General features: G+C 36.7%; 1 protein-coding gene across 2 annotated transcripts; it reads left to right on the top strand.

Moving 5' to 3' along the window:
• Positions 1–1175: 1175 nt before the first annotated feature.
• LOC127433470 (follistatin-A-like) lies at positions 1176–13157 on the top strand. 2 transcript variants are annotated; one of them, XM_051685414.1, is made up of 6 exons: positions 1176–1484; positions 2135–2326; positions 3031–3249; positions 3783–4007; positions 9876–10107; positions 12612–13154. In XM_051685414.1, the coding sequence occupies exons 1-6, from the start codon at positions 1229–1231 to the stop codon at positions 12691–12693; spliced, it is 1206 nt and encodes a 401-aa protein (XP_051541374.1). In that variant the 5' UTR covers positions 1176–1228; the 3' UTR covers positions 12694–13154. The 2 variants fall into 2 exon arrangements, with proteins under 2 accessions (XP_051541374.1, XP_051541373.1); XM_051685413.1 differs by having other exon boundaries at positions 1179–1484; positions 9876–13157.
• The last annotated feature ends 12349 nt before the right edge of the window (positions 13158–25506 follow it).

Genomic DNA, 25506 nt, shown 5'->3' with positions numbered 1-25506 from the left:
CTTAAATCAATAGTACATCACTTTTAGATATACAGTATTATTAGGCCATCTTGTATACATTGTCTCATAAGTGCACCTGGAAAATAATAAAATATTTTGATTGAAAAGTTTCAATCACTATAGACTACACTGTAAAAAATGTCTGTAATTTTAAAGGTAAAAGACTGTAAAAATGCTACAGAAATAAAAAGTTAATTGATTAACGAATATTAACTGTACAATATACAGTAAATTTATATATATATATATATATATATATATATATATATATATATATATATATATATATATATATTAAAAGACAATACAGTAGTTTTTACAATAAAATGTTGTAAAAATTACATTTTTTAGATGTAAAAAGTATGATTTTCCTGTATAATTACTGGTAAAAATTTACATTATGTTTAACAAGAGAGTACATGTACTTTTTACAGTAAAATATTGTTAAATGACAGTAAAAACAAGAATCGGGCGTTCCCACAATTTCCTGCATGACCCATCATATTTCGTTATATTTTATGGAAATAGTTATGTTTATTTTTTATATCAGTTATGTACTTTGGGGTGTTCTGTGTTATATTTGATGTAGTTTAGTTACTGTTTACTGCATTATTTTAATTTCACATGTGTTACCCTGATGGTGTTTAATGTTTGTGTGAATGACACTGAGCACTGTCTCTACATGTTTATTGGTTATTGCTCCTGGAAGAGCCACTATTGGTGAACTTCATGTCATCATGTGTTCTTCTGTAATTACTACGGTGATTAACAATACCTTATTAAGTAAAAAGCAGATTTTTACAGTTTCAGAATGTTAATATCAAGTTTAAGTTTTTATTTATTTTTTTTATTTTTTTACTGTAAATTTAACAGATTTGTTTTTTTTTTTTTGTTTTTGTTTTTTTTTTACAGTGTACTATTATCTATTATTTAGTTTCAGAAGTGATTGTTGTTGAAGTGGTTCCTGTCTCCTCAGGTTCAAGCTCAAAGTTTGGCTCAGGTTGAAACTACTAAGCATTTATATTATAGACCTGTTATGCAGTGATAATCAAACGCGCCTTTCATCACATTAAATGCAACCGGACTCTCAAATCACTATCCAAACTTCTGAAATCACCCAAACATACCCACAAATCGCAATGTTGCTCTTGAGCGGAGAAAGTTTCAAGACGATGTCAGCTGATAAATTTCGGTGGGCAAACTATTACAATACTTTCCCCACCCCCCTATGATCTATGAAGACCGCCCACCACAACCATCCGACTGGAGAACCTTTATAGATTTAAAAAGCGAGACGGAATCCGTGTGTATGACAGTCACTGAGCGCAAAGCATCGGGCGAAGATCTGTCATTCTGTTGTCTGTCCGTCTCCAACACGCGTCTCCACTTTTCAATGAGGATGCTACAGTTGCCGCGGCTCCGCCAGGGCGTTGTTGCGCTTCTCTTATGGTTTGCGCACTTGATGGAACAGCATAAAGTACAAGGTAAAGTGAGATTTACTCTGTGTATGCAGTCTTTACAGTCTGAAAAGTCTAAATGCGGACGATTCTGCAATGTTAAAGCGCTTCATGCATGTATCTGGACTTGAATGGTGTTGTTGCGCGCTGGCAACCTGGTGCGTAAAAGCTGATTATAAGTGATAAGTTATTGTTTTCAAAAACTTTACATTAATTTGTCCTTGCAAGAGAATCTAAAGCTACCAGGGCGCCTTACTGTCTGTAAAAACTTGATCTTGACATTCTTACTAATTTAAAATATTTAGTTAATATTGGGAAAGCATTGTGCAGTATGTGTCGTATTGTATTCATTTACTGTGTTAATAATGGCATTAGGTTTAAATGGTTGAGCATGTTACGTTGCAATGCACAAAAAGCCTTGCACAACAACAATACAGTGTGTCTTAACAGATTTAGTAGATTCAGATGGCAGAAATTATTTTAGAAAGTTCCTCTAATGTCCACAGTGTTTGTTTGCTCTTGTACTTTGATCAGCCAAAACCAATAATCAGTGCTTAATTTATAGCCAGAAAGATGCTTGGAATTTATTGGCTCTAATTAGGGACACTCAATTAGATGACCGGTGATAAATGAGCAGTGTACTATGCATCAGGTGGTAACAGGGTGACTCTTTCTAGCTGGCAACTGCTGGCTTGAGCAGGGCAAGAACGGAAGATGCCAGGTTCTGTATATGTCAGGGATGAGTCGGGAGGACTGCTGTAGAAGTGGTCGACTTGGCACGGCGTGGACCGAAGAGGATGTGCCAAATAACACACTCTTCAAGTGGCTGATCTTCAATGGTGGTGCACCGAACTGTATACCTTGTAAAGGTACTAGAACAAAAAAACTAAAGTTTTCATCATTTTGGGCTACTGCTAGTTCTTGACTTGAATTAGAAGGGAGAATTTTGGTTAGTCTATGAAGATTTCCAGAAGGGGCAATAATACTTTAAAGAGAAAAGGTACAACATTTACTCTATATGAAAAAAAGAGTTTTAAATGTATTAGATTATAAAACCTCCAGAGGAATGGAGAAATGAAATATTAAGCAGATATGTCCATGGAATGTAGAAGTATGAACAAATATAGTAAACTTTTTAAAGCGATAGTTCATCCAGAAATGCAAATTCGGTCATCATTTACTCACACTCATGTTGTTCCAAACCTGTATGACTTATTTTTTCTGTGGAACACAAAAGCAGATAGGCAGCATGTTAATATCAGTCGGCATGCACTTTCATTGCATCTTTTTCCATACAATGAATAGTGACTGAGGCTGTCATTCTGCCAAACATCATATGGGTTATATGGATTTGGAACTACACTGGGGTGAGTAAATGATGACAGGATTTTCATTTTATGGTGAACTATCCCTTTAACATGCAGTGCCTCCTGCTTATGTATTAAAATAACATCATAAATTATTAGCTTTTTCAGTCTGACTTGTGTAAGGAATTATAAAACATGAAACAGGTTTATAAATACAGAATTGATATGTCAATTCATTTAATCAGTTCATTTTCTTGATTCCACAGAGACTTGTGATATGGTGGACTGCGGACCTGGAAAGAGGTGCAAAATGAACAAGTGGAATAAACCCCGCTGTGTGTGCGCCCCAGACTGCTCCAATGTCACCTTTAAAGGGCCTGTGTGTGGCTCAGATGGGAAAACTTACCGGAATGAGTGTGCCCTGCTTAGAGCCAAGTGCAAAAGATATCCTGACCTGACAGCGCAGTACCAGGGAAAATGCAAAAGTACAATCATCCAAACCTTCGTTAAAGTTTAAAGTCAACGTGAAATCAAAATGGACATAATTTACTTTCTTGATACACATTCCTGGTTATAATTCCATGTAATTTCAAAGAAAATTTTTTTTATCTTTGAAAAACATTCTTCAAAATGTAATCCACCTTGCTCTGCCACTAAAATCATGTTAACATGTATAATGTTACGTCTTGTTGCTATATTTTTGAAACAGTGAGTATTGTAACGTTTATGGATTGGCCCCATTCACTTCCATTTTAAGTGCCTCACTTGAACCCAGATTTTTCTTCTTTTTTAATAAACAAGGGAAAAATTTTATTTTTTTCTTGTGGTAATTAACTTGTATTGAACCCGGAACATTCCTTTACACAAAAAACTTCAAATGTCATGCACAATTGGCAGAGGAAATGAATGATAACTTTGTATAAATTGACCAATCATATAATGGCTTATAGTGTAGTATAGGTAGAAGGTCTTTAACTAAAGAAGCTGCTAACTTTGACTGGTTACGATATTCATACAGAGTCGTGCTCTGGTGTGCGTTGCCCTGGAAGCTCAACGTGTGTACTGGACCAGAACAACAACGCCTACTGCGTGACCTGTAACCGGCTTTGCCCTGAAGTGACTTCGCCAGAGCAATACTTGTGTGGTAATGACGGGACTGTGTACGCTAGCACCTGCCATCTCAGAAGAGCCACGTGTATCATGGGACGATCCATTGGAGTAGCTTATGAAGGGAAATGCATAGGTGAGAATCAGACTGAATTTTGTGCTTGCACAATAGCCCCTTAAACACGTGGTTCTCATTACTCTGTTTTCTGTTGCAATAACACATTCAAGTTTCACATGGTTAGCTCTGGCTGTTGCTGGTTTTCTGTGTTATTTCATACCTCCTCAAACCGCATTTAGTACAAAGAGTGAAATACGACTAAAATTAACATTTATTTCAAGACAATAATATAGCTGAGTGTGGCTTGAGGAAGTGGTTTACATACAGTGAAATCATATATGATTAAACATTAAAAGATTCTTGCGACACCATATGGTTTCCTCAGATGTCACCGGGTGGAACCCTATGGAGATCCTCTAGGCACCCTTTCAGTTCTCTGAGAAACTTACTCTTAGTTCCCACAAGAACTCAAAGGACTGTCAACGGTTCCTTCACTAACCCCATCAAATGGTTTTGAGCAATCTAGTCTCAAAGAATCACATTACTATACCTACATTTTTTATGTGGCTTTTGTACATAATGCAGCAGTTTCCTGGCAAAATAAACACTAGAGGCGCTACAACTTTCACACAAATCACGAGTAAAATGGCATATTATTCGTTCATAAACACTTACTTTTCGCTGTTCCTCACACAATGCTATCTTATGACATCAAAACACTATTACTATAGTACATAACTTGTTAGGTGATACATTTTAAAATTTGCATTACATAACCAACTACGTAAATACACTGCCTGACTAAAAAAAAGTTGCCGTTTGGATTTAAATAAGCAGATACTTAAGAGCCTATGATTGGATCATTATTGCAGTGATTAATATGTTTCAGCAGGCAACAATTCTTTTAACCCTAACTGATGCTGTGTGTAGCTTCTCATTTCTTAAACAACCATGTCGGAAGACGTATCCTGTGGTCGTGGAAAAGATGTTACTGTGTTTCAGAAGGGGAACATTATTGGCCTGCATCAAGCAAAGAAAACAACTAAGGAGATTGCTGAAATCACTGGAATTGGGTTAAGAACTGTCCAACGCATTATTAAAACCTGGAACGATAGTGGTGAACCATCAGCTTCATGAAGAAATGTGGTTGAAATAAAACCTTGAATGATCGTGATCGGAGATCACTAAAGCGTGAAGCCTCCACATGAGCTAGGTCTCCGCAGTAACACACTCAACAAGCCATGTGATAAGATGCGCGGATTGACAGTCTCAGACATGGAGGCAACTAAGATTCGTCCTCCACCACCCGGATTGAGGCGAGTCACTACGCCACCACGAGGACTTAGAGTGCATTGGGAATTGGGCATTCCACATTGGGGAGAAATACAATTAGTGAAAGTAAGAGCATTTCCACACGCACAATGAGACAAGAACATTTGATTGGGACTAAACAGCTGTGTGGCCACAATAAAGCCACTTGTTAGTGAGGCTAATCGGAAAAAACAACTTCAATTTGCTAGGGTGCATAAAGATTGGACTGTGGAGCAATGGAAAAAGGTCATGTGGTCTGATGTGTCCAGATTTACCCTATTCCAAAGCGATGGGCACGTCAGGGTAAGAAGGAAAGCGCATGAAGCGATGCACCCGTCATGCATAGTGCCCATTGTACAAGCCTCTGGAGGCAGTGTTATGATCTGTGTTTGCTTCAGTTGGTCAGGTCTAGGCTCAGCAACATTATGCAGCAATAAAATGAAGTCAGTTGACTACCTGAATGTATTGAATGATCAGGTTATCCCATCAATGGATTTTTAATTCTCTGACGGCACAAACATATTCCAGGACGATAATGCTGCAAAGATTAATCGGGCTCAAATTGTGAAAGAGTGGTTCAGGGAGCACGAGGAATCATTTTCACACATGAATTGGCCTGACCTTAACCCATTGAAAGTCTTTGGGATGTGCTGCAGAAGACTTTACGGAGTGGTTCAACTCTCCCGTCATCAATACAAGATCTTGGCCAAAAATGAATGCAACTCTGGACAGAAATAAATGTTGTGACATTACATAAGGTTGTCGAAATAATGCCACATAATCAAAGCTAAAGGCGGTCCAACTAAATATTAGAGTATGCAACTTTTTTGGCCAGGCAGTGTATACAAGCTTGTTCAAGAAAAATCAAATTGCGCAGTAGTTAGTCTGAGCTTTGCACTTGTGATGCAAAAGACCGGGGCACGAGTACTGAAGAGCATGCGAGTCGACACATGAGTCAAAAGTGTCATAAAAGCACTTGCAATTGCATTTTTCATCTCACATTAGCTTTTTATGACACTCGGTTAGGCTTAGGTTTAAGGTTTAGGGAAGGGAACTCAGTTTTGTTGATTTAAAACTTGATAAAGCATTAACCTTAAACTATTACGTTTTGGAGAAAAATTCAACTCTCGTTAGCCGCTTTTCCACTATTGGGCCAGTGCAAGCCAGGGCTGTCAACTGGCCAGTCCGGGCCAATAGCCTCAAGCCGCGAGACTAAAAGCGATCTGCATTCCCACCATCGGGCCAGTAGCCCCGCAGCGTTGACCTAAAACCCGCACTTAATATGTCACACTGGTGCCAACATCACACACTCCACACATTTCATAAGCAAGAAGGAAGCTCAAGCTGAGGTATCATGTTATTTAGTTATCTAGAATATCAAGTTAATATCATTTGTAAACATTAGCTAGCTAGCAAGATAAGTTAGCGTTGACAACTCACCGACTGTAACTGCCATGGTGTCTCGAGTGGTCTCTCCACTAACAGCGGGACTATGTCCCAGCACTCTGTCCATGATCTCAAACCATGGAAAGTCATTTTTTTGGCCACCGCTTTGTCCATTGTGCGTTTTAACGGATTTGTAACCACAATTTTACAAATTTTCCCAAACCTGTACCATTGTGTGCTGGATACAAAACCTGGCAAGTTTGGCGAAACTCCGCATTTGACATCGACCCTGCCTCACTCCTGACTTGGCTTTGTTTGGCCCAAGGGTAATCGGTGGGCCAAAGGCCACTGGCCCCGAGAAAGCCCTAAGGAGGCACGATGAAGCCCCAGAAACAGTGGGAATGCAACTGGCCCTGGCATGCACTAGAACAGGGGTCGGGTAAATTTTTTCACTAAGGAGCCAATTTTTAAATTTTTGGTTGATGCATTTTTTCGAAAGAGCCATACCACAAATTAATAATTTACTATTTTCAAAAACAGTTTTTCAATAAAATAAAATGTTTATATTGCCCAGAAACTACTCAAAAACAAACAAATATGCAAAAATTAATAGGTAACATGTTGCAATATGGAATTGAGTACACGTTTTTGTGCGGGTCTCCATAAAATGACTTCATTTTGCAATTGTTCATGAAAAATTTAACTTCCCTTTTGGGCTGGGCGATATGTAAAAAATCTTTTAATGATAATCGCATATTGCACTTTAAATTAAACGAAAAAAGCAATTAAAATAACGAAGTGATTAAAAAATCTTATATATAACCACCTCCCTAAATCCAAACATTTACCCTTTCCAACAGCCCCACTTGCCATCACGCAAGTATCAGTATTCGGCAACAGGTGCAAATTAAGAACTAAAGACAATTATAAATGTAAAGATAATTATAAAAATCATCATAATAATTAAGCCTAAAAAATTCCCTTGTGTTCCCAAAAAATGCTGCCAAATGTGTGTTCTTATCGAATGTGTTTGATTGTGTTTTGGTAATACAGTTAATGCTGCCTAAAGAAAAGAAAACAGAACAAAATTTCAGGTTCAAAGTGAATGTGTCTTGTATTACTTTATGATTTAATCACTTTCGTCTTTGTTTCTTTAATACAAAGATACCTGTATATATTAATGAACCTGCAGAGTTGCATTCACAATGTGTAAGAATGAACCGCTCTGTGGAGATAAAGCAAACTAAACTCACAGCACCTCAGGAGATGATCGGAGATCATTTGCAGGATTCTCATAGATTACACTATTCTTCCAAACAGTTTTCAGTCGAATGTTATCGAGTGATAACTCTTTACATGCGCTTGCTACACGAGACAGGGTCCCGTTGCAGGCCTCTGAACAAACAGCGAATCAGAAACGAGCACTGACGGCTTTTCTTTTGTTCTTAAAAATATAATAAAGTGTGTTTCTTCAAGCGCGTATTTTTGACTAACAGCATTTCTTGTCATGTGTCACTCCGAGACGTCTTACAGGTCACCCACCCGTTGTGGGTAGATGAGCAAAATTACTCGTGCATGAAATACATTTGGAGAAGGAGCTCGCGAACGTTGGCGGGTGCTATTTCACACCCTGGGTGCACATCAAAAATAACGAATGTTCATAAAATCACATGTAGAAAATGTTCTTAACAGCTAAGATCAATAGTTATTGGGAAACGAGGCCCAGAACTCTATGCATGTGCATGTCTAGGAGAAGCGCTTTCATTGCACTCCTGAGCAGCGGAGCTCACTGCGCACATAAATCAAATCAGACGCACATCGGCGGCTTTTCTTTCGTCTGTTCTTCAAAGTATAATCACGTTTCGTCAAACACGTATCTTTGTGTCTAATTTCTTGTAATATATCACTCTGAGAAGTCTTACAGGTCGCCTTCCACAGTGGCTGGTACATCAGCAAAATACTCTGCATGAAAAATCAGCATTTGGCAGGTGTTCATTTCAAACCTTGTTCACCAGGAGTAGGCTGTACGACAAATTCGGGAGAAAGGAAATCAAAACAGTGTCATTGACTTCAAGCTTTGCAATAGCACCCACACTTTCTGTTGGAAAATTATCTCTAGAAAGTTTTAAACGATCATGTGTTGGTGAATGGTGAGACACCTGGCGAGCCACTTGATTTTTGACAAAGAGCCACTTGTGGCTTGTGAGCCATAGGTTCCCGACGCCTGCACTAGAACAACCTCATTTGGCCCAATAGTGGAAACAGGGATATTTAGTGCCACAATGGACATTTTACCTCGGAACTTCCGCATAACCTGTATGTAAAATCATTGTGCAAAAATGTCACCACAACTGCATAATTTTCATAAGATCAGGCTGGTTTTGAGGAATTTTAGATATTAAATATATATATATCTATATATATATAGATAGATATATATATATACAGTATAAGTATTAAGTACATAAAAAGAAAATTTAAGATTTCAATTGCGCCGTGAGGTTCTCCAGGAGGTTTCTCCAGTGTGGCATCTGAGGAACCCCAAATGGTGCCTTGAAATCTTCAAACTTCTAATCATATATGATTTCACTCTGTTTAAAAGCCACACTCTGCTACATTATTTTCTTGAAATAAATGTTAATATTGTGTTGTAACTTTCAGCAGTTATGAATGAGTGATCATACACTGTTGCAAATCTAGCGGTCTTAACAGTCAACATGAGCACAGAAGAATTGGCTGTGTTTTTTCTAATTTTATTCCCACCTGTATTTGGACCCAATGTGCCAAATTTTGAAGTTCCACCATGTGGTGAACGTACCCACGAAAACCGCCAGTGCTGTGCCTTTGATGTTGCATCCCTTTTGATCTCCTGCTTGCGCGATACTATATTTGCAGTAAAAAAAAATGCTGTTTTGGTTTCAGTTAGGGTTAGGAGCTAAGTTTAGGTTTAGGGTTATTTGAGATTTATTACTCAAATATTTTATGATAATCAGACAAACCATGCCTTTCATGCCACACACATCCATTGATTTTATTCATTTGTATAATATCTGTTCATGTTTTGCACTTGAGCATTGTTTTACACGAAGGTGCGATGGGCACGAGCTTCCGCCACTGGTGGCAGTTCATAAAATCGGAAAGTATGGACCGATTTAAGCAGACCAAAAATTCAACCTCCTGTCGCAATTTTTCTGTGGGATCAGTCTAAAACACCTTTTATCCATCTCCAATCCAATTTGTTCTCCCCAGATGCCAGATCATGTAAGGACATCAACTGCCGAGAGGGACGAAAGTGTCTGTGGGACAAGCAGAAAGGACGGGGGCGCTGTTCAATGTGCGAGGACACCTGTCCCGAGAGTCGTCCAGGCAACAGCGTCTGCGCCAGCGACAATGTCACTTACCCTAGTGAGTGCGCCATGTGGCAGGCCGCCTGCTCTTTGGGTCTTGTCCTGGAAGTCAAACACTTGGGCTCCTGCAACTGTAAGTAGAGGATGCTAAACCAGCCCGCAAAATGTGCACCCCCATCCCCTTTCCCTGAAGAGAAGCATCCCACTATCTTGCCCAACCAAAACCACATCCCCTACCATTTCCCCCACAAGGCACCACTGGGAACACAAAGACTGTTGGAGAGGATCTATGTGCCCTTGTGATGGCTTCCTCCACAAAGACAAATTCTGTCCAAGAAGACATTCTGATGCATTAGCTGTGTCCAGGACTATAGTTTATAGACTCGTCTTAAAAAAGATATCAAGCCTGGAAGGATTTCAATTCGAAATGCGAGACAGTTGCTCATTGGTTACACTGTCTATGCATCAGAGACAGAAATGTCTAGACTGACGGTGTTGGTGAGTCATGTGGAAAGCACAAAGGGACATAAACTCACTTAGTGTGCTCTGTTTGTGAATCATGTTCTTGTCTCTGCCTATGGCTGACCCTCGAATGCTCTGTCTCATTGTGTGATATGGCTGAGCATGCATACTATGGACATAGAAAGGTGAGCCTGGTGCCTTTATGGTGCTGCTGAACCAGGTTCAGAAATTAACCAGGTTTCAGGGCAAAAATGCCACCAAAAGTGACAAAAATGTTTGAAATGTGTGGGCGAAACAATTCTCCTGTAGTGAATTCCTCCTTTTTTTATGTTATCTAATATAGATATATTTGTGATATGGGTTTTTCAATGGCCGATATCGATATTTAACGTGCAGGATGGCCGATATAAATGCCGATATACATAATACTTTGGTAGATTTTGGAACTGGAACAAGGGAAAGTTAATACTTCTGTTAATCGTCCAAGTGAACACAGTTATCATCCAGAGCCAATAATCACAAAATGACCAAATATCGTATTGCATATTCGCATATTAATCGGTCTGGCTGATATATCGGTCTATGACTAATTCTTATATGTAAATTAACTGAAGTATTTGACTTAAATAAACATCATGCTCTGTTTTTTATATGGTTAGAAAAAAAATGCCCTCATTAAGGTATAAAATGTGCCAATAATCGCAAAATGGACAAATATCGGCAAATTAATTGGCCTTGCCGATATATCTGTCTACGACTATTTCTTATATGTAAATTAAATGAATTATTTGACATACATAAACAGCATGCTCTGTTTTTTTTATTGTTTACATATGGTTAGAAAAAAATGCCCTCATTAAGGCATAAAATGGAAATCAATTCCAGGAGGTAAATATTGGAAATCCAGTTCATTTCTGACACTGCGCAATATTCAAGATAACATCTCAACCTTTTTATAGTAGTAGTTCTTATCTTCTTTGTGTAATAAAGGGACACTCCACCATTTTTTCATTGTAAGGTTTGTTATGTCAGTTGTGTGCATGTCAACATATTTGACAATATTATATTTATCTAACTATATTTTATTGATAATCACAAAATTGCCAAATATCCGCCAATTAATCTATCTGGGCGATAAATCGGTCAATCACTATTTCTTGTATATGAATGAATTGAAGTATTTGACATATATAAAAAGCACACTATGTGTTTTTATATGGTGGGTATAAATTAAGGTATAAAATGCCCCTAAAAATCGATTCCATAGGGCAAATATTGCAAATCCAGTTAATTTCTGACACTGCACAATACTTAAGTAATGCCATTTCAGCCTTCTTATAGTAGTTCTTGTCTTTGTGTAATAAAGGGACACTCCACCATTTTTTCAACTTAAGGTTTGTTATGTCCATCTTGCGCATGTCAACATATGTTAAAATTATGTTATTTATCACACAATATTTAGCGTTTTTTATGTTAAACTATTCCTAATGAAAACAGTACATAAAACACCACTTATTCCTCTCACCGAAGAGGACATTTCTTTGTACATCAAATATTTCTGAACAATAATGTCCACTTTTTTCTTTTTAAAGTTCTTTAAAATGCTGCAATGGTATAATGCATGGCATAACAAATCTCATGTGGAAAAATTGTTCCTTTTTGTGATTTTATGTTTTGTGTAAAAATGTTTATATGGTTAAATGATTATTTATAACATCTGCTAATGCTAAGTAAGACCATCTTTCTCAAGCCAATTTTGTGTGTGGCATTGACAAATAATTTTCCAAAAAGCTTAGCGAAATTTTTGTTTATAAGAAGGGATTATGCAATGTCTCTTTGCTTGTTTGTATTTTATGTTGTAAAATAAAAAAACAAGAAATTATCTCTGCTAATGAAAGACAGAGTTAATAAGGCACCATTCCCTAGAGAGCTAAATTTGTTGAAAGTCAAAAGTGAGCGTGCTTTATTTGCTTTCATGCGTAAACCACTGCAACTCAATCCCATTCTCTTCAACTTGAAACTGTGATCCTACCACCTGTGTGAATTGCAACACATCATTAGAGATTCTTTGGGAGAAAGACGCAAAAACCTTTACAAACTTTTCATGACTAAAACTCTGTGTCTCAATGCTGTTGTGTTTTACACTAATGCAATAGCTACTATATTCCTCCATGGTCCTCTCAGAGGAGATACATGAAGAGAAGGAGGATGAAGAATACACAGATTACAGCCATGTATCTCTGTTACTGACTGGATAAACCATTGCCAACAGCAGAACTCAGTTTAAGCACAGAGTCGTGTTGATATTGTACATACGTATTTATTTTCCATGGACAGACATGGAAGATGCTTATTTGTTGTAGATGTTTATTTATACATTTTTGTCTTCTTATTTATGCATTTATAGTCTGAATAAATGAACTGTCTACCATCTTTTCTTAGTAATCTTTGGAAAAATATTATTTATTATAACGTGCAATGTTACTCTATGTAAGGTAATTGTGTTTTGAAAAGTGTGTTACATATTGTGAAAGAAAAAAAAACAACAACTTCCAACTTGCCAACGTTCCAAATGGAATATCTGCAGCAAATTTGCATGTGTTTTATTTATATGTAATCTGATGTTCACTAATAAGTGTACTTAACGTAGATTTGGTTCTGTTTACAATCAAAGCTGACCGAAGTGGCTTTGTCATTAAAATCTATGAATGAATTTCTTTTCCACTTTTCATTTCTGTTTAAACATGTAAACACACACACACCAGACACACACACACACAAAATCACTGATGCCATTTTCGCCAGTGTTGTATGTATGTGGTTGCTCAACAGAAGAATCTTGTTTATCACATATTCACATATATAGAATGAACTATATAAATGTTAACATTGTTTTCTTCCATACACTGTCTTTTTTATTTTAGAGATCCAGCTATAAATTAAGTTTTGTATTTGTATTTAAATGTTTAATGTATATAAAATTAATGATGCCATTTGTAAAGCAGCAGTAAAAAGAGTAAAAACTGAGGGGGAAAAAAGTTTTGCATATACTATTTCAATTAGTGTGGTTGAAAGCTTGTTTAAAGCGTATGGCACAAAAAGCAACAAGTAATATTCCAGAACATTTCTAGAAATCTGTGGAATTCAGGGTTAGGAAACATTTTTGCGCAACTGACCTTGACAACAAATCCTTAGAAATTGAATTTGTTGTTATTTCTAGCTAGCCAGTAGCAGGTTTATCTGAACACATACACACTAAAGCACACACACACACACAAATCAATTTAGAAAAGTTCTGCAGAAGCCACCAGAATTGTCTGAGCACGTTAATTAATATGCCAGGAAGTTGACACAGACTCCCACACTAATTTGTTCATCAGATATTGTACACATGCAACAGACACTTTCAAATATCAAGTAAACAGATGACATTACTTTTTGGGAAAAGAAAGTCATTTCAAACCAGAAAAACTTTCTCTCTTCTGTGGAACATAAGAGCAGAATTTTAGCAGAATGTTTAAGCTACTCTTTTCCATACAATAAACGTGATTGAGGCAGTTTTGCGTCAATTTAAAAATGATCACGTTTTCTTCTAATGCTACTAATGGCACATTGCACCAGGGGCGTAGATTCCGGGGGGTTGGGGGGAATCTACAACAATCAAAACAAGCAAGTACACCCCCCAATATTTTTACAATGATCAATGGAAACATTCAACGCTTCATGCTGCAACACCCCAATGTTGAAGCCAAATCTACGCCCTTGCATTGCATGATAGGGGTGGGTCAAAATATTGATTTCCAATGCATCGCTATCTTCGTTTGAATGATTTTGATATCAATTCTTAAATCCCAAGATCAATCTTTCACTCTATGCACAACCCTCTACAATGCCAGTGAATCACTCACAAATGTGACCAAATCTCCTGCTATGCAACTAAAAATGTCTAGTATTAGCCACTGGCTGGTAAATGTTCATATTTCACTCACCAGTGATTGAGTAATATAGTGGAGAAGAAGCTATTAGCACTGAGGTCCTTTCACTGCGTGTTGAGAGTAAAGGTGTGGTTTAACTCGTTCTGTGTGTCCAAACACAAGAGCCATGGATCCATATGTCATTGAATAATGTCTCTTTTAATACTCTTTCTGTTCTTTACAGTTAGTTGTTGACTAAAAACAACAAAAAAGAAACATTTAATTTTAATCTCAAAGGTATGTGCACAAGTAATCATGCATGTCCTCTGTATATTCGCTTGTCTTAAAGAGACAGTACCGATTTAGCACGTGTTCTACATATCAATGTAAATACTTGTAAATAGTACAAATTATGCAAGTAAACAATAAACATGTAACAGAAATATATATGCAACATAATATATGCAATTTAAAGACATGATAGAGTAGACTGAATTTGAACATTTTTCAAAAGCTAAAATGTAAGCTAATGATAAAATATAATTTGTAAAATTAATATTTTCGAATTGTACCTAGAAGGTTACTTTAAAATTAACAACATTAGCTGAGAGAGAATATGTCTTTCATGTGTAATCAAAATAGACATTGTAACAGAAATATACCCATATGAATTGATATCGAATCAAATCGAATCAAAATTGGAATTGAATCGAGAGCTTGTGAATCAGAATTGAATCGGGAAATTTGTATCAATACCCAGCCCTATTGCACAAGCAACTTCCAAGACACAGGTTCTGGTCTCACAGAAACCAGGAAGTAATTGTGTTCTCATAAACAATGGTTACAATTTCGTTATAAAATTATTTTCTAACTCCACTGATGGTTATGTTAAGGGTTGAAGTTTGAGATGGAGGTAGAGTTAATAAAATATGCATTTCTGCTGACTGTATTACATAATCAACAACTAAAAACACTCGCTTTTGGCGCCACTCTGTGGACATTGCACCCGGAAACTGGAGCTCACACACGCCGATTAGTTTAACAATTCCGCAACATTTAACATTCCACAAGCACTTAATCAATCCACACTTATTGCACTTACTATTTAATAAAAAAATAAATCAAATAAAAACCTTCCTTGTATGTCTCTTTCTTCTGTGCTAGCTTCTAAACTACTCCAGCTACTCTGAAAACTGCGATACTGCAGATATTGTTGACTCTTGTATGTCAAATTGCTTGCTATGTTCCTTTCAAACTACTGTCGCCAAATTCACAGTGTGATCAGTCTAAATGGGGGCTGATACTTTTAAGCTCCAAAATTGACAAGCACCATAAAAGTAGCCCATACAACCTGTGCACCATATTCTTAGTCTTCAGAAACCACACAATATATTTGTGTGTGGAATAGAAATTTAAAGGGATAGTTCACCCAAAAATGAAAACTCTCTCATCATTTACTCACCCTCATGCATTCCCAAATGTGAATGACTTTCTTTCTTCAGCAGAATGCAATTGAAGATTTTTAGAATAATATCTCAGCTATGTTGGTCCTTTCAATGCAAGTGAATGGAATTGTGAACCAGAATCTGAAGGTCCAAAAAGCAGATAAAATCAGGATAAAAGTAATCCATAAGGCTCACGTGTTTAATCCATATCTTCAGATATGATAGGTTTGGGTGAGAAACATCAATGTTAAAGCTACACTATGTAACTTTTGGCCTTCTAGCGGTTAAAAAATAAAACTGCATGCGTCTTGCGGAAGAACATTGTTTTGGTTGTGCTTCGGCTCTGTGTGGATGAATGTGTTTCGAGGCACCGGTGTACACATGGATACAGGACATCTTATCAGAGCGAATGGACAAATAAATAACGAAAGAAAGGAAAAGATGGATATCTGAAAACATGTCATCTGAGCAGGTAAGTTCCATATCTTATGCTGTTGTTTTGACTTAATGGAAGCATTGATGTTTTGAAATAAATTACATTACAAAAGTTTGTTAACATCAGACATAATGATTGCTAGTCTGATAAGGTCAAACGCTGTAAAGTTTTTTATAACTGCAGGATATTCTGGCCAAATAGACCTAATTTATAGATTGTCATTGTTACCAACCAGTGGTCAACATCATTTCAACACTCACATGTCCTTGGCAAGCCTAGGACTAAAGGATTTATTTATATAAATGATTGCCGTTATAAAGAAAAATACACACGTTTGCTAGCAAGTGAACATTTCTGCACCAATTACAGTATAATTATTGTATTTCACTACACACAGATGTGTGTGTTGTTACACAACTATACATAAACCATATCAATAAAATATCTGTTGAGTAAGAAAAAAGCCATCTTTGGGTCGCTTTTAAATCCTTTCAGTTGTTGCCACCTCTGAAAAGCCAAGCCGATGTTGATTTGGGTTTTATTACGGACTCTGTCGCTTGTAGACTGTGCTCTGTTCGGTGTTTCTTTGATTTACAACCAGTGATTCCCCGGAGGTTTGCCGTTTTGAATGATCCGTGTTAAAATATTCTTGTTCGTTGTGACAACAAACTTTCAGATTCACGCTACTCCCACACGCGCTACAGTAGCCAGAGCTTATGTTCTCTGTGTACAGATATGATATCAACATGTGAACACGACGGGCGAATGACGTATGTATGCAATTTCCCACGAAATCCGTCCTGACAGCTCTAAAATATATATCATTATTATAGGTTTATCAAAGTGTATTTGGGTAAAGACATGGTTTGGAAGATTTTTGTTGCTCTCTCATTAATAACATTTTGTTATTTTTTTAACAAAAAAGTGACATAGTGTAGCTTTAAGTTCTTTTATTTTTTTTACTATAAATCACCACTTTCACATTTGCTTTCACATCTGAAAGTCACATGTGGCGCCTGTTTAATTTCACTTTCACATCTGAGCTGAGATATTCTTCTAAAAATCTTCGTTTGTGTTTAGAAGAAAGAAAGTCATACACATCTGGGATAGCATGAGGTTGAGTAATGATGAGAGAATTTTCATTTTTGTGTGAACCATTCCTTTAAATAAGTGAGGAATGATTCACTGAAAATCTTCTTTGTAGCTCAACAGCCTCAGTTACATTGACTTTCATTGAGAGTAAAACAACAGCTTGGATATTCTGCTAAACTATTCTTTTGATCTTCCACGAAAGAAAGAAAGTCATATGGGTTTGGAACAATATTTTAATTATAATTAACAATAAATTATGACAGAATTTAAATTTTTGGGTGAACTATTCCCTTAAGCTTTTCCAAGCAGACCGTCCAGTGTCATCCCTGTTAAATTTACTTTGGCTTCAATGAAACTGATGGACAGAGACTCTGTTCAGTAAGGTCTTTGCTGGCATGTATGATCTCGTAGGGCAGCTGAATCAGCAGTGGGCGCAAGCTGTTTTGTCATAGGGGAATATGGGCACCCGGGCCCTGCTGCTACCTGCTGGGCAGCATCTGTGATAGCTCAGACTCAGAGACGGACAGAAAGAGTAATTATGTTTGAAATGACTGTGGTGGGGAAGATGGTAATCAGAGCAAGCACTGTGTCACTGTCTCAGACTTGTTTTGGAAAATAATAGCAGACAGCCACTATAACAATGTTAGGGAAAAGCTGATATTACACAAAAGGGGAGAAACATGTTTTTTCCCCATGATCTTGCTGACAGGGTAAAATTCCCTTGACCTTCTAATGGTATGTATTTTTGTTGTTTACTAGTAAAATATATAAACATCCTTAAACAAGTTACATTTATTTGAGTAACAAAATTATCTAATATTCAGACTTGTTGTTTTCAGAGAATACATGTATATCTTGAACTGAATACCCCATGAGATCAAATTTGTAGCTTTATGGCTTTTAGTCCATGTCTTGTAGCTTTGAGACTATATATATGCTGTTGTACACCCAAAAGTTCACAACATTAACTTTTATCTGTGATACACTTTTAGAATGTACAGTCTTTCTCTTCTGGGAAAATGGACCAAAATATTGATGACACATCAACTCATGATACAGTATATACATATTTTTGTCCCACTACATGCTGTCATGAATCTGAATGTCCCTCCCCACCTAATAACACCTGCCACACACGAGCAATAGCGAGTAGCAAATCTTGTTTTGTGGCTGTTTAAGGCTATTTAAAAAAGGGACAAGTCCATCAATACCGTTTTTTGTTTTGTTTTAAGGATTAACCTCACAAATTGTGTTAGGTTTATGCTTAAAACAAGAAAAAAACTATTTACCAATGGTTAAAAAAAAAAAAAAACATCAAAGGGATAGTTCACACAAAAATGAAAATTCTCTCAACATTTACTCACCCTCATGCCATATGCAGAACTCAAACAAAGATTTTTAGAAGAATATTTCAGCTCTGTTTCGTTTCAATGAAGATGGCATTAAAGTAATCCATAAGACTCCAGTGGTTTAATCCAAAGTGAAATGATAAATGTGGGTGAGAAACAGATCAATATTTAAGTCCTTTTTTTCCCATCAATCTCCACTTTCACTTTCTTCTTTTTTCTTCTTTTGGGGGATTCACACTCTTCGTGCATACCGCCACCTACAGGACAAATTTATAATAAAAAACGACTTAAATATTGATCTGTACTTGAAAATACAAAAATGGGTGTTTTTCAAATTCAGGCAATTTCATTTGATTTTTATTAAAACAAATTCTACTATTACAACAGCTTTTTACTTTTTGTTATATGAAGGTCACATTAAAACTGACTTAGAAACTTTTTAACATGCCTTTATAGTATATTTTTAGTACTTTTCAAATTCTGTTTTAGCCTTATTCCAGACCCAGGCTTTCAATGCTAAACTATAATAAATCAATTGTAAAAACACAAGTTATTTAAAACTTGAAAACTATGACAATCTAAAAAAAAGAGTTAAATAAACACATTTATTGTGTGAAAATGATTACAATAAAAAAAATCGGAAAATGCCGTCATTTCTGTTACACCAAAAATTTTGCCCTAATAAAGTTTTTGTTTAAATATTATTGTCACGGATCCACCTGACCTTCCCGCCACAAACACTCAACCTTCCCGCGCCCCCAATACTAATCACCCTCACCTGCCTCCAATCACTGTGTCAATCAGCTCCTCTATATAACTCTCCACTCTCCCTTCATTCTTCGTCTGGTATCATTGCAGTATGCAGACTCACTTACCTTCTACTTACCTGACTCATCAGACGCCATTCCAGTGTGCACCCTCAACGATTCCTCTTCAGCGATATTCTGAAGTTTATTCCAAGTCTCCTCTCCCGTGTCTCCTTCCCTTAGTGTGATTCTCCAGCCCAAGTAATACTTCAACCTGCAAATACAATAACTACCATCAAGTACTGTTGTCTGTTCCTGAATCCATCTGCTCATTCTTCACTCACCTGCTAACTGCTGTTTGTGTTCGTTCCAATAAATACCTGCATTTGGGTTCACCACCATCTTCGAGTCTGGGTAACTGTCACAATTATTGTATATGTTAACCAATTCAACAAGTGTCTGCGAAGAGCATGCTTGAGATTAAATATGAGACGTAATGTTTGAAGAAAACAAAGAAACATCAAGGTAAATATCACTTGTGAGCAGAATAGTTTAATTGTCATTTCCAAGCAAGCTATAATTTTGGAAAAGTATGCAAAAACTGTGATTTAATATTTAATTGTGTGTATTTAGGATCCACAAAATGTGCAACAAACTCATGGTGAAATCATCAGGATTCGTATGACTTTTCTAAATTTGGCTAATTTGTATGATATCGTGCGACTGTACTCGTTTGAATTCCTACGACTTTCACTACAGCCAATGACATCGCTGGACATCGTTTCCATCTAATCCATGACAATTACTTGCTTTTGTCACAAACAACAGCTTCCTATCATGTTTACACACTCTACTGATTGGTTAAGTTTAGATAAGGGGTTTGGGTAAGGGCATAATATTAATAAGTATTTCCTTAACACCTGGTGCGCGGAACTCGCACGTGATGAAGTCGTACAAGTTTACGCTAACAGCATCGTGCGAGACCATAGGAATAGCCAACTCGTAAATTATGTACAAATTTTCATGAGATCGGGCTGCAATGTTAGCTATGAAATTAGCCTTAGCAAGACAAAGGAGCCATTTTTTTTTTTCTTTTTTCAAAAACACAATTTCCATTTCACCACAGAATTCTACTGAACACAATGTGGTGGGACTTTCAGACTTTCGTGACTTTCAGAAAACAAAAATGACAACTCTCTTGTGATGCATGTACATACACTGTTGGACATTGTTAGTAGAGCAATTTAAAAAAATAGTGAGTGTGAAATTATTTAATGAGTCTTTCTTTACTTTCTAGATATCCACAGTCCTAAAAATGCCCGAAGTTGAAGAAATACCCAAATGAAAATTAGTTTTTACAGTGCAATACAAACAGGTGCCATTCATTTGAGAGGTCTATGACTTTCTGCCAAGTTCACACAAGGACACCAATTTTATGAATGTCCTTCCATCTCTATAGGTAGGCCTAAAGTATAAACCCACTGGTCAAAAAATTTGTCACAAATAAAAGGAAAGTGCTCAATATTATGGGGAAAAAATGTGTCAAGTTCTCCATGGCATAGCCTAAACAAATTGTTTTGGTTCAAACTTGTCTGGAGAGTTCTGAGCACTGTGGGTCCTTTCCTGACAGTCTGTTGGAGTCTCTCTAGCAACCAGATTCAACAAAATCCCCGCTGGGTCTCTTATAGAAGTTCAATACAAACGTGTGAGTCAGTCGATGCCTGTGAGACAGCCACCGGTCAGCTGAGGCTTTGCGTATTCATTGTACGGCTGATGCCTGGAAATAGAATGAGAAATCTACCTGGGGGTGTATTGAAAATTTCTGCTGTTCTAGACAGCAGTCAAAACAGTCTCTTCTGTCTGTGTCTCTGGCCATTTTTAATTAAGGCAAATTGGAATGTTTCAGTTGGAGTTCATGCATGTATTACACAGACGTTTATCTAGGTTTGTATGCTCTGTTCTGAAACATAGTGTGCTGCCAGTAGAGGCAGCATTTTAAGGCATAAAAGGTGTTCCAAAAGGTTATCAACTTAAAGATGCACTCAGTATTTTTTTGCTAATTGCTAAACTTTTAAACAGAAAGAAATAGTAATAGTAGAATAGTATTTTTGAAAAAATATGGTTAAAATAATATACTTACATGAGATGAAAACTCCACATTTTGTTTGCATATAGAATGTCAAATGTTATTATTTACTGTATGTGGACCAATAATTTAATCATTAAAGACACATATGATGGGAGTTTTAATTATGTGCCACATTTCTCTTTAGAAGCATGTTAAACGTGTGAGGATGTGTATTCAACAACTTGTTACATGTACGATTAAATAATAGGTCTATGAATCAAGTCAGATCTGGTTTTGTTCATAATTTAAAAAGAACACTATATATTAGAGTCAAATCTCCCATACAGAGTGCTATTTGTGTGGTGTGTGGCATTGCTGCCTTTGTAGTGAATTTCAAATCTGCAGAAATGTTTCCCTTTTTCTGCTAAATTTTAAAATCACAATAAGTTTTGCGTTCCCTCACAATAAGTTTTGCATGCCTTCATAATAGTTAAGTTGGCTCACAATAAGTTTTGGGTTCCCTCCCAATAGTTTGCGTTCCCTCACAATAATTATGTGCCCTTGCAATAAGCTTTGCGTTCCTTCACAATAAATTTTGTGTTCCCTTGCAATAAATTTACCATGGTTTTACTACAGTAATCATATTTTAACCATATTCATAGTGAAACCATATACAGGAAAGTGTAAACTATGGTAATTAAAATAATAATTTTGTGGTTATCGTTTTACCATACAAATACCATAGTTTAACTATGGTTTTACTATAGTAGTAATATTGTCAACTGTAGTAACCATAGTTTTTGGCAGAAATAATTTTTCTATAGTAATATATGGTTAGTAACCATGACTGTTTTAGGCTAACAATGTTTTGTCTTTGTTTTTTGGCGGAAACCATGGTTTTATACAATATACTGTATCCATATAGTAACCATGGTTTTACTTTAACCATGGTAAGTCTTGTGGTTACTATGGTTTTACTACAAATACCATTTGTATTTGTAGTAAAACCGTAAAAACCACAAAATTATGATTTTTATTACCATAGTTTTCATTTTTCTGTATTACTACTATGGTACAAATATCAAGGTTAAAATATGGTTACTATAGTAAAACCATGGTAAATTTATTGTGAGGGAACACAAAACAATTTCAGAAAAAATTCCCACATGTCCTCTAAGGGGCTCCGTACATTTGAGCTAAAGAAGCACAATTTATGATACCATGTCAGATTTTACCTCTGATTGGAAATATGTTAATGTTAAATTGAGAGTTCACAGAAAATTTGCTGCAAACTTGATGTAAATTCCCTCACTGATAATTTTCACATGAAAATGAGCTTTGTGGCAAACTTGTGGCAAATTGTCCATTGCTGCCAAAGGTTTGCTACAGGTTCACCACTACAAGTGATGAGCTGCAAACTTCGGGCAAACATTTGCGGTGCATCACAAGCTCATTTGCATGTGAAAATAATGAGTGGCAAATTTGTGGAAAATTTGCCAGAACTCTATATTTTTTGTAGATTATTGATCATAATCATGACCAGCTGTTTTGTAGATTTCAGTCGTTCCCCATTCAAGAAGATATAAGCTGTACTTTTATGCTGCTTGAATCCATAGAAAATAGCTGCCCAGAAGCATTCCCAAGATGGCAGCTGAGTGGACTGACTGAACTTTTTGAATGACAGGCATTCCAATTCTGCTGAAATCAATGGAGCAGTAATACATTTTGGGGGGTTTTGGTTGAAAACACATTGGTTTTGCTACATTTACGCCTCTCATCCACACTGGAGCTGCGTTTTCCTTCACCGAAAATGAAGACTTTCGAAATGCTTTCTAGTACAGCTAGGATGACTAGACGTTCCGATGAAACTGATTTTACGAGCCGTGTCCAGCATGCTGCTGACAGAGGTACAGTCGGGACGCCTTTTGTCCCTATAATCAGTCTTAGCTAAATGTTTTACGAAACTGACATCACTGTGAAACAAGCGACAAGTAACGAGTGGATAATTCATTTTTCGCTGTCAGAATCATGATTTACTTTCTCAGAGCAGCTCCCAGCCTGTGCTAAACTTTCTCCCTGACTGCCTCCTCCCACCTCTGCTGCTGTCTGTCTTCCCATATGAAAAGTCTCCTCACCTGGTAGAAGCCAAAATGGGTCCCTGTTGCATCCCAATTTTTTGTAATGGTCATTTGGTTACCCTGAGTGCTGCATACTTTGGAAAACGATGATGTTAGGAAACTAAAAAATAGAGTTTCCAACCTAAAATTTATTAGTGTAGACGTGGCCTTAGAAGGCAGCTGCAAATGTACACATTAGGCACCAAGGCAGCTCGCTAGGTTTTGGAACAGAGCTATTCTGTTGTTTTAAGTGTTTATAGAGTTATTAAAACCAGAAATGCCAATAGAGTCAGTCTGCATGGAAAGTTCATGCCTATTAATGTGCTGTTGACTGTTTCTGTAATTTTCAGAAATGTTCTCTATTAGCACTCATATAAATTTGTTTTGCATTTTAACAATGCAATGGAATGCATAGAGCCATCAAAAGAGGCATAAGCTTCTTCAAAGCTGCACTTCAATGTGCCGACAGCGAATCGTATTAGAATCAGAGCAGGCAAAAAACAATCAGCAATTAAACCCTGGCACTGGGCTTTGAAATGAGATCACAGAGAGCCCAATATAGAGTCTATCACTGGCATTCATTGTTAGTCCAAACATTACTAGGAAGAGTTTTTCTCAGTCGCTTTCAAATGGTCGATGGGCGATGGAGTATGTCCATGCATCAAGTGTCCCAAATGAGCATGCATGCCTCGTTACCCCAGATGGGGAGGTTTTGATGTCCCACTAATGCAAATGAGAGAATGTACATTTTGTCCTTACATTTGACCTTTGTGTTGCAGTGCAATGCAAAATGACATGCCAGCTACATTCAGTAATGGAGGCAATGCAAACTGCACATTTCTCACGTGCATGAAGGATATGTAGCACAAAAGGATGCAAATGCATGCTGAAGTTGTTTAGCATTGACAAGGCCTAGTAGGGCCATATTCATGGGGAATTCTAAGGTGGGAATTAACTAGGAATCAATTGTGCCTGCTGATAGTGTTGTTTATTTGCACATGCCAACAAACAATCAATGCTAAATTTGCATGGTGCGATTCCACATATTGCACAAGTTAAGAGCTGAAAAGTAAGTAATAATGCCCACACTTAAGAAACTTTCAGAAACTCCTCTACACCGGTGTGTGACGGTGTGAAAAGAGGAGACTTTTTTTTTTTTAAAGAAGATTAACGTTAGGCTGGCAGACAGACTGACACTGGATAAAAGCAAAGAATTGAAAGATTGAAAGTTTCTGTCTTGCAGACAGCTTTGTGAAGTTGTTCAGACATGGATAAAGTTTAAAGATTAATCTCAAGTCTTCATCTGTCTGCATACTAATTTTCGTCTGGGATAGCAAGTGAGTGAGCAATTTCAAATAGTCCAAGGTTATTTTAGATAATGTGTCTTCCCTAGACACAATCCCCAATACTAAAAGATGGGGTTTTCAGAAGTTCTTTCTTGCAACTGCATTTACATTTTATTCTGCCAAAAAAAAAAAAAAAAAAAATGGGTTTTGTCATTTAGATCTGAAAATCAGAGGAATCATTTTCTTTCTGTCCCCAGAAAAGGTTGTATTTAGAGATTATTAACAGATTATCAGTCAGATGAACACAGTGTTCTCCTTTGTCCTGCAGCTGGTATGTACATCAATTAATGCTACTTTTGGACTTTTGTGTTGTCCTTTTTATATCTCCAGCAAAACTGTGTCAAAATATAGTGCCAAAATATTGTATGTTAATGTTCTAAAATATATTAGTTCTGGAACTGGTTTTGTGTAAGGAATATTTCACCCTCAAAAAAGAAAATTCTGTCATCTTTTACCCTCATGTTGCTCCAAATCTATATGACATTCTTTCTTATGTGGAACACAAAAGGAGATGTTTCAATGAATATTAAAACATTCCGAAATGTAAGTCATTTTTCA

The sequence above is a fragment of the Myxocyprinus asiaticus genome, chromosome 43 (genome assembly GCF_019703515.2).
Source record: "Myxocyprinus asiaticus isolate MX2 ecotype Aquarium Trade chromosome 43, UBuf_Myxa_2, whole genome shotgun sequence".
Taxonomy (NCBI): domain Eukaryota; kingdom Metazoa; phylum Chordata; class Actinopteri; order Cypriniformes; family Catostomidae; genus Myxocyprinus; species Myxocyprinus asiaticus.
This window is presented reverse-complemented; position numbering and strand designations above follow the sequence as displayed.

Excerpts from the sequence above, each read along its gene's own strand:
- LOC127433470 (XM_051685414.1), top strand. The coding sequence starts at position 1,229 with ATGATCTATGAAGACCGCCCACCACAACCATCCGACTGGAGAACCTTT. Across the intron at positions 1,485-2,134 it reads GGAACAGCATAAAGTACAAG|CTGGCAACTGCTGGCTTGAG; the intron begins GTAAAGTGAGAT and ends GACTCTTTCTAG. Across the intron at positions 3,250-3,782 it reads GTACCAGGGAAAATGCAAAA|AGTCGTGCTCTGGTGTGCGT; the intron begins GTACAATCATCC and ends ATATTCATACAG.